Source organism: Lampetra fluviatilis, chromosome 42 (assembly GCF_964198595.1).
Source record: "Lampetra fluviatilis chromosome 42, kcLamFluv1.1, whole genome shotgun sequence".
Taxonomy (NCBI): domain Eukaryota; kingdom Metazoa; phylum Chordata; class Hyperoartia; order Petromyzontiformes; family Petromyzontidae; genus Lampetra; species Lampetra fluviatilis.
Genome location: NC_136316.1, coordinates 9341032 through 9358675, shown reverse-complemented (window position 1 = coordinate 9358675; position 17644 = coordinate 9341032). Strand labels below are relative to the sequence as shown.

General features: G+C 50.4%; 1 protein-coding gene across 5 annotated transcripts; it reads right to left on the bottom strand.

The window, feature by feature from the left end:
* Positions 1-3324: 3324 nt before the first annotated feature.
* LOC144946701 (dnaJ homolog subfamily A member 1-like) lies at positions 3325-16490 on the bottom strand. 5 transcript variants are annotated; one of them, XM_078875801.1, is made up of 9 exons: positions 16117-16490; positions 13432-13584; positions 10622-10805; positions 9843-9947; positions 8440-8667; positions 7622-7736; positions 6235-6350; positions 5346-5446; positions 3325-4663 (listed from the first exon to the last, which is right to left on the bottom strand). In XM_078875801.1, the coding sequence occupies exons 2-9, from the start codon at positions 13561-13563 to the stop codon at positions 4439-4441; spliced, it is 1206 nt and encodes a 401-aa protein (XP_078731927.1). In that variant the 5' UTR covers positions 13564-13584; positions 16117-16490; the 3' UTR covers positions 3325-4438. The 5 variants fall into 5 exon arrangements, with proteins under 5 accessions (XP_078731927.1, XP_078731928.1, XP_078731929.1 ...); XM_078875802.1 differs by having other exon boundaries at positions 16352-16489; XM_078875803.1 differs by having other exon boundaries at positions 16390-16463.
* Positions 16491-17644: the final 1154 nt, after the last annotated feature.

Genomic DNA, 17644 nt, shown 5'->3' with positions numbered 1-17644 from the left:
ACCCCATTTGTTCATTATACATTTTTGTAGCAATTGAGAACCTAAGGGGTGCAAGGCTGTGGTAATGCTACTACTTCTAGATTTGAACCAATCAAACGGCTCTCCCTGAAACCCTCGGCTGCGAGACCTCCCAGATTCTATGGTCTTCCAAAGATCCATAAAGAAGGTACCCCACTACGGCCCATCGTGTCCACGATCAACTCGCCTACCTACAAACTAGCCCGTTTTCTATTGGATACTCTGCTTCCCTTCACTGGCAAGACCACCTCAGCAGTACTCAACTCACTTGGTTTCTATGGTCAAGGACATTTTACTGTCTCCTGACGATGTCCTCGTCAGCTTTGATGTGGTCTCTCTATTCACCAAGGTTCCAGTGCCTGACACCATAGCAATAATTGAAGACTTAGTCCAACATGGACTGAACCCTGATGTCTCTGCGCTGGTTAGGCACTGCCTCACCAACACATACTTCACCAGGAATGGTACCTTCTACAAACAAAATGAGGGCACTCCTTGTCACCAGTGATAGCCAATGTTTTCATGGAGAAATTTGAAACAGACGCCATCCAGACATTCACTCTGCGTCCTTCCTTGTGGAAGAGATACGTGGATGATACTTTTCGTCATTTGGCCACATAGCCTCCCAGCATTGAACCAATTTCTAGACCACATCAACTCCATACACCCATCAAATTCACCATGGAAGTGGAGAAGGATGGCAAGCTACCATTCCTGGATGTTCTGTTTGAGAGGAGGCCCAATGGCTCTTTGGGACATTCTGTCTACAGGAAGGCCACCCACACAGATGCCTACTTGAAGCCTAATTCCCACCACCATCTGGCACAAAAGAATTCCCTCATGAAAACACTATACCATAGGGCCCACTACATCTCTGACCAACACCACCTGGCCAGTGAATTGGAACATGTACACCTGGCCCTCAAGATAAACGGATACTCAGACCGTGCTATCCGCCAAGCTGTTTCTCCCACCGTGGAGAGACACCCCCGAGACTCCGATCAAAATCATTACGTTGCCATACATAGCAGGCGTTACCAAAAAGATTTCCAAAATTCTAAACACAAGATCCAGGTTCGATTCAGTACAGTACACAAGATCCGTGATCTGATCCCATCCCTAAAATGTCATTCCTGACTTACAGTACCCTGGTGTCTACAAACTGAGTTGCACCTGTGGTGAGTTGTTATATCGGGGAAACGAAATTACATTTCTGATCGCATTCGCGAGCACAAGTCGGATTTGAAACACGGCAGGACGAATTATTCGGCCGTAGCTGACCATTGTTATAATACTGCTGGTTCTCATGACATTGTGTTCTCCGATACCAAGGTACTCTGCAAGCCTCCTGGATACTGCTAGACAGCCAGTTTATATTTATTTTCATATCCATATTCCCAGTCTTCTACTCCCAGCTTCACACACGACCATCACCATTGCCACACGCTATTTCGAGCGTGCAAGTTTAGCTTGCGCCTTTCTAATTTTCCAGATATACGAACAGACATTACTTCAACCGAGATGGATTCAAATTGAGCAATCATTGGAAGAATGTAGTTAACCAAGTTAAACTTTAGCTGCCGTGCAGTTTACTGCTAGACAGACAGTTTAGATTTATTTTCATAATCAGATCCATATTCCCAGTCTGTTACCCCCAGCTTCACACACTACCATCACCATTACCACGCGTTGTTTTTTAGCTTGCGCATTTCTAATTTACCCCCCCGGCAGCAAAACAAAAGGCTGCTTAATCTTAGCTCTGTTATCTACTTCCGCCCCCTGCATCACAAAGCTTCAGTTTGAACTCCATGCGTTGCCTCCCAGCGCCCCGTGCTGCACGTTGCCTCCCAGTCCACAGCCTGCCCACACACTCACCATGGCCCCTCCCCTCCATCCCCCGCGACTATATAATTCCCCGTCACAGCCATCTCTTAGACACACTTAAGCGGTTGTGCTTTCGCTACATTGTCCCCACCTGAAGGACGCTTGTGTTGTGCCCGAAACGTCGTGATTTAATTTATTTTTTACCTACGTGACTTTACCGAAAATACCAAAGAGAATGCTACTGCTCTTGCAAACACAATACACCAACATCCACAAAAACACCATGTAAGTCAGAAATCTTTTATCTTATAATTATAAAGCGCTTTAATCCTAAGCGCTTTACAAGGGTTACCAGTGGTACAATGAGGGCAGCTAAAAGTGATGTGGTGACTAGGGAAGGGGGGTATGGGTCGGTTTAGTGGGTACTGGGAATTACGATGGGTGCCTAGGGGTGGGGCTGTGCTTAATGTGAATAAGTTAGTTCCCGTGCAAGGAAACAATGATTGTGCACAAGGAGAGGGGAGGGAATGGTTATGAATAGCAGGAGAGGTTGAGAGCAGGAGGTAGGGGACAAAAGGAGTCTAGGGAAGCGAGGCACGGTGGGGCAAGGCCATGAAGCGATTTGAGTTGCACTATTCCCCACGTTTACCCAGGGCAGATGCAGTCCCAGTAGGGTAGTCGCTTTCAGGAGGGCCCTGCTAAGTTGTCACGATAGGGGGGCGATGTTACCGTTTCCGCTGTGACCCCAGTTGAGTAAACTTGCAGAACATTTTTCAAAAGCCGGGATGTTTGGCCCAAACAAATGCTGCCGGTTGACCCAAGTCTGGAAGTCCAAAAGGTCAACAGGCTGATTAATGGACCATGGGCAGAGGTGGGGTCTTCAACCAGCAGTGGATAGAACATGGATATGATGACGATGGCGATAATATTGAAAATGTTAAGGGCAACAAGACGATTCTGAAAAAGTGGAACCAGTGCAGAATTGGGAAGCTTCGGCTGCTGTGACAGAGGCACACAGTACTGGAAGTGTTGGGAAGTGCCCCCGATAGCGAGCAGTTTGAGAGAGGGGTTGTAAGACATCATGTAACCCTTGCAGCACCTGGCAACACAAACATGTAAAAGCAATGTGGATAGAGGCAGAATAAATCACATTGCAGAGGTTAAACCAGAAAATGTGATATCCTGATTTTGCCAAGTTGGTTAGACTTGATACCAATGCCAGCCAGGAGACGACTGGGGCAGTACCATCACAAACCATGGAGGGGATGCAGCATGTGATCGCTTAAGTCAGTCTAGTTTCAGTCATTGGGTCAAATGGAGAGCCGCTTTTACGCTGTGGACATTCCGTTGTTTGCATGTCACTGTTGCTCTGTGACGTCAAGTCCTGTCAAGGTGACATCACAGTGTCGTGTAACATCAGTGTACCGCGTGACGGGGTGGTGAACCCACGTGGTAATTTCGCAACAAGGCATCGACGCGGCACACAATGGTGAATTTATTATCACAAAGTGGGTCCAGCTTCAACCTTTTCCCATAAAGTAGTAAATTTAACAGACAATAACCCATTCACCCTAACGAGTAGTTTTTAAGATATAAATAACACAAACCTACTTTTTCAACGTCCCACAAAGTGTTTCCTTCCTGTATAGCCCGTTAGGTTTGAAATGAAAACAAAATATACAATGCTATTTTCAATGTAAAATGTTACTACTTGTAAAAGAATACACGTCATACATGGGATTGAACACCAAGAAACATGAAAACCAACTGTACACATCCGTGACACCTGGTAAATACACGCTTTTTACTTTTACAGGGACACCAAGAGAAACAAGCTTTCAAATCAAGTCCATTAAGTGAGGCTTCACTGTTGATGCTGCCAATTTTTTTTAACTTTTTTTATATTTTGCAATTGTGTTCCCCCGGTTGCCCCCCCCCCCGGGCCAATCACGGTAAGATGGTCCACTGGCCCTCGTCCAATGGCTGAGCACTAATCAGTTGAGTGCATGCAGCATCAAGGAAACTGCGAGTTCCCTGAACAGGTTTAGCACGAAACCAATTCTGATTGTGCACAAAGCAATAAACAAATCACCTCTCTGCACAAATGCAGTCGGCTTCACAGATCGAGCCAAGGGATGCATGGGAAAACGTGCCAGTGCTGACGAGATGCTGGATTATTCACCACCCAACGATGAAGTCACCGTGATTTCCATCCCACCACCGGTGTTTTAAATAGCCTGGTTCGATATTGGACTGGCAGCCCCGACAGTTCGAGAACCATTCATGTTAATTTTTTAACATGTTATTTTAATTTTATATTCGGCATTGTATATTCGTTATATAGTTTTTCAATTGTGCATTCTTAAATATATGTAAATGTTTGTTAAGGGTGATAAGTAGGAAATAAAACTTGCAGAAGTGAGAGAGGGGTGCCTCGGTAAATGTGCCTCGTAAAAATCTCCCTTTGGTCGCCAAATCGCACGGCCCCTGATCCTCGGCCACGGAAGTGCTGCGTTGGGGCTGCGGTGGGGCTGCGGTGGGGCCACGTTAGTGCTGCGGTGGCTGCGGCGCTGCGATGGCCGCGGCGGTGCTGCCACTACGAGGACTGGCACTGCACGCCCGAGCGCCGCGGGCCATGGCCGTCCTCCTCCTCCTGGTAGGCCTCGTTCTTGTAGCGCCGCTCCTCGGACACGGGATCGATGTCAACGAGCATCGCCTCCTCCATGTCGTCCGTGATGAGCGCCTCCTGCCGCGGAGGCAGCAGCGCCTCCAGCTGGGCCAGGCCGTGGATGGGCAGGAAGCCCGACGGGGGGAATGCGACCTGGTGACAAAGCGGAGATGGCCGCCCCCCACTGAGCCCCCTCAACTACAAAGTGTCGTGACGACGCACGAGGGAGCGGAATGGCCGCTGCCACCGCCCGCTGTGCCGATGTTGAGAGGCTTGCGCGGGGCCACTCGTGACCCTTACTTGCGCTGAGCGGGGTTTTCGCCATTTTTACAAACTCTAACAACGTGCTCGTCGCACAAAGAAAACCCAACGGTTCAAAATCAAGGCAATGCTGGAAAAAGATCTCCAATGTGTATCGCTGGATTGACCAGTCAAATCAAGCATAGTTGATTTTAAAATTTCCTCTTGCGATTTGACCTCAAGAGATCACTTGGTGGCACCATGTGTGATTAGGTTCGTCTGATCTCTTATGTTCTTATTACTTAAGGTAAGACCTGGCCAATGTCAGTCGGCTGAGTGTTTAGGGGGCTCTTGCTTTGCCTGTGCCCAATCACTTCAACAATACACAACTGTGACCCTGGGTTTGAATCCACCAGGCCTCAAATGTGAATTAAGCAAGCTTGCATTTTTCAGAATTTAGCATGCTTTGCTTTTCACCGAGATACAAGTGGTGAAAAAACTGGACATAAAACCTCGGACGAGGTTGACATTAACGCTTTTGACTGCGATCTCATGTGTTGATGTCAAAGCATCGGTTGGGGGTTACGCAACTTACTTTGAACTGGATGATCAGACGGCCCTTCTCGAATGGGTTGCGGAAGATAGGCATGCCCTCGTTCAAGATGCACTTCACCTCTCCGTGTTTTATGACTTCACCTGCACAGGGATATCACCGCGTGTCACGTCAACCATCAATTGAATCGGGACTGGACACGGTCGATGCGGCCACCTGACGCACAAAATGGCGCATCAAAGATTCGGCGGCCTGCGAGTGTGCGGCCACAAATCCCAAACCATCAACCCGCGTCGTAAACAGTCCGCCACTGCTGCTGTTGTCTTCACTCCTTGAAAGGAGGTATGGACGAGATCCACTCTGCTGCTGAACAAACAATTGAGTGGATAACATCTAAAATTACATCTTTAATCTGCTGTTATTAATCCATACGAAAGAAGACTGCGTGTTACAACGACGATGCTATTAAAGAGAAAAAACCCACCAAGAGACAGGACGAGGTGATCAGAATGTGGACACTGGGATCAAACCGTGAGCCGATATTGGAGATTTAAACTCAGCTCTGGAATGTTGATCGTTTGTCTGGTGACAAACCATGCGGGGGAAAAAAACTGCACGTTGTACTTTAAATTGCTCGAGTCCCATTTGTGAAGGGTTTTTTCTGAACGTGCACAAAAGGGTTACAATCGGATGATTCGATTTTAGGCCGTTTTAATTTCAGGAATTTTTGAATGCAGGTGTTTTTCTGGAGCCACGTACATCTGCAGAGGTTTAGACAATCTAGTGGTTGTGAAATAAAAGACCCGTGAACGGTGTTGCACGAGGGACTTGCAGCATCACTTCCAGGTTATCCTCCACTCTACCAAGTACAGTCTCTTTCTCTGTTAGCAAACAGCTGGGAAATGTTTGGCTCTGGGCACTGTGTGCGCACCGGGGTGGGATGTGATGACGATGACCCGGTCGTCCAGCGTCGAGATCAGTCTCTGGAAGCCGCACAGTGCCTCCACCAGCTCGATTTCCATCTCCCTGATGAGATCCTGCCCTTGCCTGGCGAACACATGCAAAGGGTCATTCATCTGTCCAGATCATCAGTCTCAAAATTATCTCAAAGAGGGTCCTACATTGGGAATGATGGGTAAAATTCTGTATGATGGAAGGAGTGCTTTAAAGTGGGGGAAGAAAACCAGAGTATCCAGAGACAACCCACACACGAGGGGAGAAAGGGTTCGTGGGTTCGATCCAGACCATGACACCAGCTGTATATTTGGGGTTTGTCTCTCTCTCTCTGTCTCCCCATGGTCGCATGCATTTTTCTCCAGGTCCTCCGGTTTTTCCCTCCATAGTTAGAAATCAACATGTGTTCAGAGTATTTGGCTGCTATACATTTCCACGTGATAAGCCACTTTGATGAGCTATCATTTGTGGCCAGGTCGCTTCTGAAGGAGCTACAGTGTGGCCTTACCTGGAAAACTAAAAAATATATTTTTGAGATTTACAAACACGCTTTGCTCTCCTGTCACCTCCTGGCCACCTCCCATCCTGGGAAGTTTCTGAGTTTCCCAAATCTATGCGAACCACCAACCCTCGCATCCAAGGCACTGCATTGCAGGCATGCATCATTATGCGTGGAGTGCAAAACCGCAAACACCTAAAGGGGCCAACCAAGCGGCCGAGCTGCAGCGCGTGGGGAGGGGGCGACAGCTGAAGCTACCTCTGAATTTTAACTCTGGGTCTAATGATTAACTCCCACACCGCCGACTTGCTGTCACGGATAGTCGCCATTTTCTTCACGAATTACTTTTCGAGCGACGATCGGGGTCCTCCGGCTTTTCACGTAAACACAAATTCGATTCACATGGCACGGACTTAATAATAATCATTTAATCGTAGCATCATTGCACTCCTGTTCATAAACCAGAACTCTTCAAAATCCAATTTACACGACGATTCAAGGTTCGAGTTTATTTTGTTTAATGAGGGGAGAACTCGGGAGACAAAAGAGTCTCAAACTAGAGTGACCTGGGTCGCTGAACCTACAAGACCAATAACATTTTCAACAAAGCACTGCACAATGCAGCCAATAGACATTGGCGCGAAAAAACCCAAGGAGGTCACCAACAACGCATAGCGCTGCTCAGGCTCGCTTTGAATGGAGGGTGGCAACTGTGGGAACGCGGACCGTGGCCAAGTGGCTGCTGACAAGGTAACTCGCGGCGTGAGCGCGTGCCCCCACGTGCACGTGCCCCCACCGAGCGCGTGCCCCCTACACGCACGAGCCCCCCACGTGGGTTCCACGCCGTGCAGGACACCCGACTCACCGGTGGAACACAGGGTGCTCCTTCTGCTCAAGCACGGTGATGACGTCCCCGGGCTCCAGCCCAGGCTCCTGGTCACCCTCGCCGCCGAACTGGATCTTCTGTCCGTCCTTCATGCCTACGCCGGCGACAGAATAGCAACTCTTAATTTACGACCCGCAGTCACCAATGATTGCGTAAAAATCCGATTGCATTTGCTGTTTCACTTCACTCTGGAAATACTCGTTTTGTGACTACACAAATCAGTCGTTAAGGCCCTCTCGGGACCTCAAAGGTGACGTCATCTTCCACGACCTATCTAAAGACACTGCTCACAGTGCCCCCTAAACATATTTTACAAACATAATAGAGGTTTTTTGGGTTGGATCGTGTAAATATAAATGCGGCGTTAAACCCGCCACCACCTGACACAGCCAATTAGTAAGGTTTGTCACGTAAACGGAACATGCAAATTCGTTACTAGTACAGCAAAGCCACAACATTTACATCAGGCAACAACCACATCTGGCTGTTGCCTAATGAAGCTAGTAACGAAATGGCATGTTCTGTTTACGTGACACACCTTACTAATTGGCTGTGTCGGGTGGTGGCGGGTTTAACGACACATTTATATTTGCGCGATCTAACCCAAAAAACCTATATTATGGATGAAATTGGTCGCAAAAGCTTACGTGTTAAACTGATCTTTTACTAACTTGCGCCGATGTGGCCCACTGCCAGTGCAATCACCAAACTTTTCACCGCACCACTCCGGTGTGCGAGCACCCCATCAAAACTACTCCCAGGTTCGGGCGCGAGACCGCCAAGTCCTGGCCACTCACCCTTGTCGATGTGCACCTCCAGGATCTTCTTCTCGCGCACCACCTTGCGGCCCTGGCACTGCCTGCAGCGGTCGCGGGGGTCGATCTGCTCGCCACTGCCCTGGCACTCGTGGCACACCGACTGGATCTGCTGCACCATGCCGGGCCCCAGCTGCTGGATGCGCACCTGCATGCCCGTGCCGCGGCACACGCCGCACGGCTTCACCGCGCCTTCCTTGCCGCCGCGGCCTGAGCATGGTGACAATAAACGCACGCCGCGGGGGGACGTCAGCACCACGCGGCTCGCCGTAGCGGGGCAACTCCTGACCATCATCACCACCACGGCTGCTTTGTGGGGCACAATGCAGGCCCCCGCGTGCCGGCATCTGCACGAGCCGCTTATTCGTAATTTGTCGCCGCGAATTTGCTCGCTTTCGGTGTTGTTACCGGATCACAACGTGGTCTCCTCCCAGCGTTGTGCGTGACAACGATCGCGTCTTCACGTATTTCATCTACAGAAAGCCTCACTGGCTCTTTAATCGCTTTCAAGAGGGCGCTGCGTTGGGATGTTTCGGCAACTGCCTTTTAAGTGGCGATTTTGTGTGCGAAACGAAAAAATCCGAACAATTCTGCCAGGAATCAAACCCATCACCTGTGAACTATGCACAGGCTCTGTGCTTTGCGTGTAGCCGGTAAACATCAGCTGGTGTAGGAGGAACACAGCAGGTTACAGGCAGCTACCCAGCCAAAAAATGTTGGACCAGTCAGGCAACCATATGCCTCATCATCTCGTGAATGGTCAGGATTCATTCATGGGCCACCTCCACCCTTGGCTTCTGGACATTCATTTGAATGGTTCTTGTTTGAGACTTTAACCACCTCGCTTGGTATGCAGGAAGTCCGTGGGTTCAATCCCGACCGACACCTGTATATTTGGAGTTTGCATGTTCTCCCCGTGGTTGCGTTGATTTTTCCCCGGGTCCTCCGGTTTTTCCCTCCACATTTATAAACATGCGTTTAGAGTATTTGGCTGCTGTAAGTTTCCGCGTGATAAGCTACTTCGTTGATATATAATTTGTGGCCAGTTTGCTTCTGAAAAAGAGCTATGCCTTCCCTGGTAAAATAAAAATTGTTTAGTTTTATACTGTAAAATAATCTCAAAAGACACTGTACGGAAAGCACTGCCAAAATCATCACCTACATAGATATTTTAGTTTAGAGGCCCCACGCACGTTGTTATTGATGAACGTGTGGAGTTTTCTGCGTTGCAAATGAGGGCAACGTAACACGGAGCCGAGCGCACTCCCACACCTCGCTGGCTCAACAACGGACCGACGTAGCGGCGTGGACACGGGGGCCCGGGAGAAGAGGATAAACAACAGCGAGAGATCTGGGCACCACCACCACCACTGCCCCGTGCTCACCGTCACATTTGTTGCAGACAACATTCTTCTGTAGCGCCAGCTTCCTCGTGGCGCCGTTGTACATTTCCTCCAGCGAGACGGTGAGCTGATGCACCACGTTCTTCCCTGCAGGGCACACACACCGAATAATGATGATTGCATTACTTAATTAGGCCTCTCTATCCATCCACACTGGGAGCACACCCTTTTACATCACCATCTAGAGATGTCGGTCACATGACAAACGGGAATGTTGTAATCCTGACAGCCGGCAAAGTGTCGTATGAAGAGCACGTCAAAAGCAATAATTGTGGCTTCTTCTTTGCAACCATTGATGACTGGGTAAAGATCAATAGCTCGCTTAAAGTCAAAGTCATTTCTTGCTCAAATGAGCATCGAGGTGATAGCGGTGGAAATTCCACATTCCTATGGTGGGGGGAAAATCTCTCCCACTGACAACCACTGTGGACTTCCGCACAAAGTGGTGCTCATGTTATTGACCCGAGCCCCCCACCACCGAGCAACAGGCTACATCAACCAGCCAGCCAGGATGTGAACTGGCAACCTTCTCATTGTGAGCCGCTCGCTCTGCCACCGACAGGCCACGACACCCAGCTGTACCTCGACTCGCACTCAATATCTCACAATCAGGACACTTATTTACCCTGGAGGAATTCGATGCACTACAAAGCTCTTGTTCACAGATGTTCCAATATCTCTCGGCACCGCGAGCCATCTCCGAGCGGCCGAGTAGGGGGGGGGGGGTGGTGGGTAGGCGCGTGCCATCCTCGCTTCGTTACCTTTGCGCTCACGCTGCGCGCGGCCTCCCCCGCCAAAGAACATATCGAAGATGTCCGTGGGGGAGCTGAAGCCGCTGCCGCCGCTCATGCCGCCCTCCTTGATGGCCTGCTCGCCGCCCTGGTCGTACAGCTCCCTCTTCTTGGGGTCCGACAGCACCTCGTACGCCTGGGAGATTTGCTTGAACTGCACGAAGCACACGCGTGTGCGCACACACGCACGGCGGGGCGGACGCGTCAACGACCACCGATTCACCCCCGCCCGTCTTTTGTCGCGAGAATTTTGGATACGCGGTTGGTTACGCTAATGGCACTGGTTTGCGACGGCCTACATAGTGGTCAGCTCGCCAGGCAGGCATGTCCAAACCATCGGCTCGTCACTTCACCGGCGGGGACCACAGCCCCAGCAGTGCCGTGTCTGCGCGCGGCCTTGTGTTGATTTCTGGCGGCGGGGACGAGACCAGAAATAGGACAGGAGGCCGTCTCATATTGCAACCGATGCCGTTCAGCCGGCACTTAAAGCACAATTAAGGACTTCAAAAGGTGTACCTCACATTTGATTTCTAAGATGTATCCACCTCAGGAATGAAGGGCATTTTAATCCCTTCCTCCATTCAGATGGTGGTGACTGAGCCCAGGAATCCATTGCTGCGTAGATCGTAACATGTTACCCTCAATGAGCGAGCAACATTTTAATTATATTGCAGTAGGAGCCTGCTACAGAGCACAAACTGCAATGCAGGGGGTGAGAATTTTATTTTTAAATAAATTTGTTATTTAGTACGACTTAATTGAATAGGTTTTTATTAATTATTGTATTAAAAAAACAGACAACAAATCGAACTTTGTAAATGCTTGTCACAAAAATCAGCGGCACCTCCGTGAATCGAAAATCAGATTACACAGTCAAATATCTGACTTTGCACATTTTACACAATTTTTCAATAAAACCAGGCGCAACATGAAAATGCACCTTGTTGCAAAGGATGTAGCAAAAAAAAATACTCCAGTTGCCAGGAAACCAATGCTGTCAGCAAGGACACCACACACAGTGAGCCCTGCATATTGGCTAATGCAGGGCCCCGAGACACAGCCCAGGGTCCGGGTGACACGTGGAACGTTCTGGAACACAGCAACGAGCAGAGAGGGCCTGCAACGCGCCGCCATCGTCAACACCCCTCGCACGGAGCGCAACGTCTGTACACTGCGTCTGTGGTCATGTTTAGTGAACGATCCACCCTCTAGCCTTCAACAGACCGTTGGGACAAATGCTGCTAGTGAGCACCGATGAAGGCCGGTACGGCGCACGAGGGCTGGGTGGTGTTGCCAGAACCAGCCTTTGTCTCCCTAGTGGCGATGTTTACACTCATTTGAGTTCGAGTCGACCTAGGGGAGGCCCAAGAACGGTTCAAATATTCACCACTGTATTGATCGTGAGCGGGAATCAAAGTCGGGTGTTTGAGTCCATAGCGCAGTGCGCTAACCATTGCGCCACCACTCCCCGAAAATGCAAAAAAAAGATAAAGATCCCCCGTATAATAGTATTATAGTAGGTTTTTACCCTTTTAACTGGTACAAAACTGACACCTTTATTCAAGGCATCATGTTTGCAATGACCACAACACAAGTAGTCAAAAAAAGCAAACAAAAAGAAGCAACTCTGATAAGGATGATAATATGCACTGTCCTTGAAGTTGATTGGCCCACACCCGAGACGGCTTTCTTTAGAGCCTAGTCCCCATTGGTGTAGGGCCAGATGACACCAGAAGGCGTACAACTCAAACACAGTGCAATATCAGAGTATTGAGAGCTCGGGGTAAGCATTTACACTATGAGATCTCTTTTACCAGTGGCAAAATATGATAGTAGGTTTTTACCCTTTTAACTGGTACAAAACTGACACCTTTATTCAAGGCATCATGTTTGCAATGACCACAACACAAGTAGTCAAAAAAAGCAAACAAAAAGAAGCAACTCTGATAAGGATGATAATATGCACTGTCCTTGAAGTTGATTGGCCCACACCCGAGACGGCTTTCTTTAGAGCCTAGTCCCCATTGGTGTAGGGCCAGATGACACCAGAAGGCGTACAACTCAAACATATAGTCTTAACAGATTGTTGGGTAAGTGTTGTCAGCGAGCACCTATGAAGGCCGGCACAACACACGAGGGTTGGGTGGCCAACATCACTCCCGGCCGCCTTTGTCTCCCCAGTGATGATGTTAACACCCCACACCAGGTACTAATTTGAGTCTGAGGCGACCAAGGGGAGGCCCACGACTGGTTCAGTTAATCATCACTGGTGTTGGCCGTGAGCGGGAATCAAACTCGGGTCGCCGGGTTCGTAACGCAGCATGCCAATCGCGACACTACCGCTCCCACGCACATACACCCCCTGGTGGCACCAATACCAATACCCGCCATTCGCCACTAAGTGACGATGACGTCACCACAGCGCACCTGGCATGTGCTAGGCTAGGTGCACTTTGAGGCCACGTGAAGTGTTGAAGGCTCGCTGACAGGTCTCGGGACAGACTCAGGTGCCATCGGCTTGCCAACTGAGATGACTTGTAGATGCATCAGCCGTACCCCCTACTGTGCCAACTTGCTGCATTTTAGCCGCCCGGCGCTCCGCTCATTGTTGTGAGCGTCGCTCCTCTGCCCTCCGTTGTTGCTGGAGGGCGACTCCCTCCAATTTCCCATACACACGCGAGCACACACCGCCAACTACAAGCGGAGCATGAGCACAGATGATTGCAGCACCAGCAGCGTGGCGGGGGGGGGGGCACGCGGCACAAGCGCAACCTCTTCACCTTCTCGCCTTCGTTGGGATTCTTGTCCGGGTGATACTTGAGGGCGAGCTTGCGGTAGGCCTTTTTGAGCTCCTCGGTGGAGGTGGAGGGCTTCACGCCCAGGGTGTCGTAGTACTTCGTCTCTTTCACCATCGTGGCTAAGGGATCTTGGAACTGTGAAGAAGAAAACACGATTATTTATATTTTTTAAAGTACCGGCGATGCACGTTTTGAGTTATCGCCGCAGCCAGGTGATCCTAAGGCAGCGTGTATATAATGTTTGAATAGTTTAATAGTATGAGACTTGGTTTTACCCTTCCTGGCAATAAAACAGGAATAGGTAAAACCTATTCTTATATTTTGATACTGGCAAGGGAGGTCCCATGATGTAGTTTAACTGTAACAAAATGATTGATTGTTAAAATATGAATGTATCCTTTTTATTTCGAAAGCCCTTTTTGTCTTCATAACTATTTTTAAAACAGCCACTGGAAGGTTCTTCTGCTGTGCCCTGTGCCGCCGATCTGCTCGGAATCTTCCAGAAAGCCTCTCGACTCCCGGCTCCGAGCATCCAGCTTTTCTTAATGAACCGCCACAAAACGACTCTCAAACAATCCACCAAAACACGTGCCAACAGTCTTCTGCTCAACTCCTGTCAACTACAAGTCCTCAAAAGCAGCCACGTTTCTGAAATGTACTCAATGGCCATTTGCATGCAAGGGAACAATTCTACCAACACAGCCCCATCAGCTTTCCAGCGATTCTCACCAACACGGGCTCAGGAATGTCCTGGTGTGCCTCGCTTTATTATTGCACTTCGTTCTATTACACTTCGCTATAATTGCACTTTTTTAATGTCGGATCTCAAGATAAATGTCGGATCTCAAAATGATCAACTTAGCAAGAGAATAAGATTCGATGAGTAATTACGTAAGTACATAATTTACAATCTGATTGGCTTACGTGTAACTCCCGCTTCTTACATGTGAACTTTGTGAATCAGTCGGTGTAATTTAAACTTTTCTATTTAGTTACGTACATCGTTTATTTAGGCATACTGTAGTTGCATTGCGCTTTGAATATAGTGTAGTTTAAACACGTTTTAAGCCTTTTAGATGCATTCGCAAGTGAAAAAAAAGCATGTCACTCGCTTTATTGCTATTTTCGGTTCATTGCGGTGCCCTGGTCCCCAAGGAACCATCACACCGAGGCTCGCCTCTACAGAGACATTACACATGCCCGAGCCACACGAGACTCGGTTGTTCTGAACAAATATTAATGGGGGGGGGGGGGGGGGTCACACGTGGCTGGGGCAATCTTGCCACAGTGCCGAGATTATTACCTACCTCGCCTGATTTACAGGTTGCGAGCTCGATCCCGGCCCCGATGCCTACATATTTGGGAGCGGTGTGCGCGTCAGTGCTCTCCCCATGGTCGCATGGATATTTCTCCCGAGTCCATCCGATGTTTCCCTCCGCGTTTAGAATGAACACGCGTCCAGAGAATTTGACCGCTACAAATGTCCACGCGACGAGCGACTTAGTAGAGCTATCATTTGTGGCCAGGTCGCTTCTGATAAAAAAAAAACTATATAAGCTCAATTGGGCCTTACCTGAGATAAAAAAAAATGTAAATTTTTTGCAAGGGTTTATGATGCGACAAGTCACGGTCCACCAGGGGCCAGCAGGTGACGCTACAGGCGACTCGGTGGCGGCCTCCTCCGCCAAGTTCCTGGACAGCCAATTCTAGAAAGTTCCCGTAGCCGCGTGAACTTTCCACACGGGTCACGAGAGGTAGAGGTGCAAACACCGCTTAAACGTTGGCCGCGCGTTACACCGAGTCAACGTTCAATGTTCACACGAGGCATGTACACACGAGTCAATGTACACACGAGGCATGTACACACGAGTCAATGGTTTCAGGTTCGAGCGTTACACGCGGTGTTTACATATTGCCATTGGCGGCTGGATGTTGTCAAGTTCTTTCGCACCGTACGTAGCGAACCGTCCTAATCGGAGGTTCGTGGTCAGGTGTGTTACTGTTAAAGCTGACGGGGTCACATCAGGCTAAGGTCATTGTCCAGGTGTAAAGGTCAAAGCTACATTCATTGGTCGCTTGCACACAACGGCTCAAGCGTGTTCAGCATTTGGCTGCTGTGAATTTTCACTGTGTTGTGTCAATCATTTGTGGCCAGGTCGCGGCTTTAGAAGATCTTAGCTTGCAAGGAAGGCGAGCGACAATTCCGAGGCGTTGATCGCAGTCGCCTCAAGTCCAGCATCAGAAACGGGGCTCGGCTCGAGGTGGCGACCACCCCCAGCACCACCAAGCGACGCGCACGGAGGGAAACAATAAACCGGTTTATTGTCGCGCTGAACCAATTGACCCTTCGTGGAAAGCCAGGTTCAACCCGCTCACCTATCAACACAGCCTGGCGGACACAGCCCGATCGATTTACCACGCCGCTACCCCGCGCTTGACTGGTTAGTCATCCCCCTCACTCCCCAGCTCGTCACCCCCGTGGTTGAGTCACCCCGTAGTTGATCACCCCCGTGGTTGAGTCACCCCCGGGGTTGAGTCACCCCCGGGGTTGATCACCCCCGTGGTTGAGTCACCCCCGGGGTTGATCACCCCCGTGGTTGAGTCACCCCGTAGTTGATAACCCCCGGGGTTGAGTCACCCCCGGGCGAGGAGGGGTAGAGTGCTCACCTGCGCAGCGTGCGAGTTACAGGTTGGGAGTTCTTAACAACTTCTTGTTCGCAGTGGCGCGGACGAGCTGGACAGCGGAGTCCGAATCAACCAACTCTGGTGGTACTGCCTCCACACACGGCAGCGGCTCCCTCTGCCGCGAGCCACCGACTGACTTCAGGGCACAAGCGGCTCACCACAACCTCCACCCACCGGGCGCACGGCTCCACAACAAGTGGCTCACAGCGAGACCCACCAAGAACACGACTCCACAACAAGCGGCTCACGACTCACGGCCTCCACCCACTAGGCTCACGGCTCTTCAAGCGGCTCACAACCTCCACCCACCGGGCTCACGTCTCGCGTGGCCTCTCTGCCCCCCCCGCGCTCTTTATGGGCGCGCGCGGCCGTGGGCGGGGACAGAAGGTTCTGGACGGGACGCGACCATTGGCGCCGGACATGGAGGGGGGTTCCGACAACCTCGTGTGGATGTCTGCAACTAAACGTTTATTGTACTCGCTTTGTACTACCCGGCTTCGCCCGGGACTTGGATTCACCACGCCCGTCCGCCTTTGTCTCCCCAGTGGCGATGTTGACACACCACGCCACTTACTCGTTTGAGGCTGAGTCGACCTAGGGGAGGTCCAGGACCGGTTCAAATAATCGTCACCCGTGGTGGCCGTGAGCAGGAATCGAACTCGGGTCGCCGGGTTTGTAGCGAAGCGCGCAAATCCCCCCCCCACACACAGGATAAAGACAAAGATCCCCTGTGTAGCCTGTGAGACTGTAGGGGGCAAGTGCAGTTAGCGAGCACCTATGAAGGCCGGCACGGCACACGAGGCTACACGGGGGATCTTTGTCTTTATCCTGTGTGTGTGGGGGGAGGAGCGGTAGTGTAGTGATTAGCGCGCTGCGCTACGAACCCGGCGACCCGAGTTCGATTCCCGCTCACGGCCACCACGGGTGACGATTATTTGAACCGGTCCTGGGCCTCCTCTAGGTCGACTCAGCTTCAAACGAGTAACTGGTGTGGTGTGTGAACATCACCACTGGGGAGACAAAAGCGGACGGGCGTGGTGTAAAGCTAGTACCTATTAAGTGAAACTGAAACTGAACCCCATCCCCGCTTGCTGGTGAGTTTGCGGGGCTTGGCTTCACGGGTTTGTTGCGGCCACGACTGACGATGCGAGTTGGTTGCGTCCGCCGTGGCCCCGCCCGTCTGCTCTGCAACTGGTTGCTGAATCGGAGTGGCGATCGCGCGGCGCCGCGGTCCGCGGTGGGAATTGGGCAGCTCGCACTGATCCCGCTGATGCTGCTGTCACCATCCTAGAATCTCACCACTCAGATCGAGAAGAACGCTGCTGCTGCTGTCACCATCCTAGAATCTCACCACCCAGATCGAGAAGAACGCTGCTGCTGCTGTCACCATCCTAGAATCTCACCACTCAGATCGAGAAGGACGCTGCTGCTGCTGTCACCATCCTAGAATCTCACCACCCAGATCGAGAAGAACGCTGCTGCTGCTGTCACCATCCTAGAATCTCACCAC

What these genes read in the sequence shown, in the direction of transcription:
- LOC144946701 (XM_078875801.1), bottom strand. Translation starts at nt 13,563, where the DNA reads ATGGTGAAAGAGACGAAGTACTACGACACCCTGGGCGTGAAGCCCTCC. An exon ending in GGAGGTGCACATCGACAAGG is followed by an intron (nt 7,737 to 8,439) that starts GTGAGTGGCCAG and finishes TCGCCGGCGTAG; the next exon opens with GCATGAAGGACGGACAGAAG. An exon ending in CGTCATCACATCCCACCCCG is followed by an intron (nt 5,447 to 6,234) that starts GTGCGCACACAG and finishes ATCCCTGTGCAG; the next exon opens with GTGAAGTCATAAAACACGGA.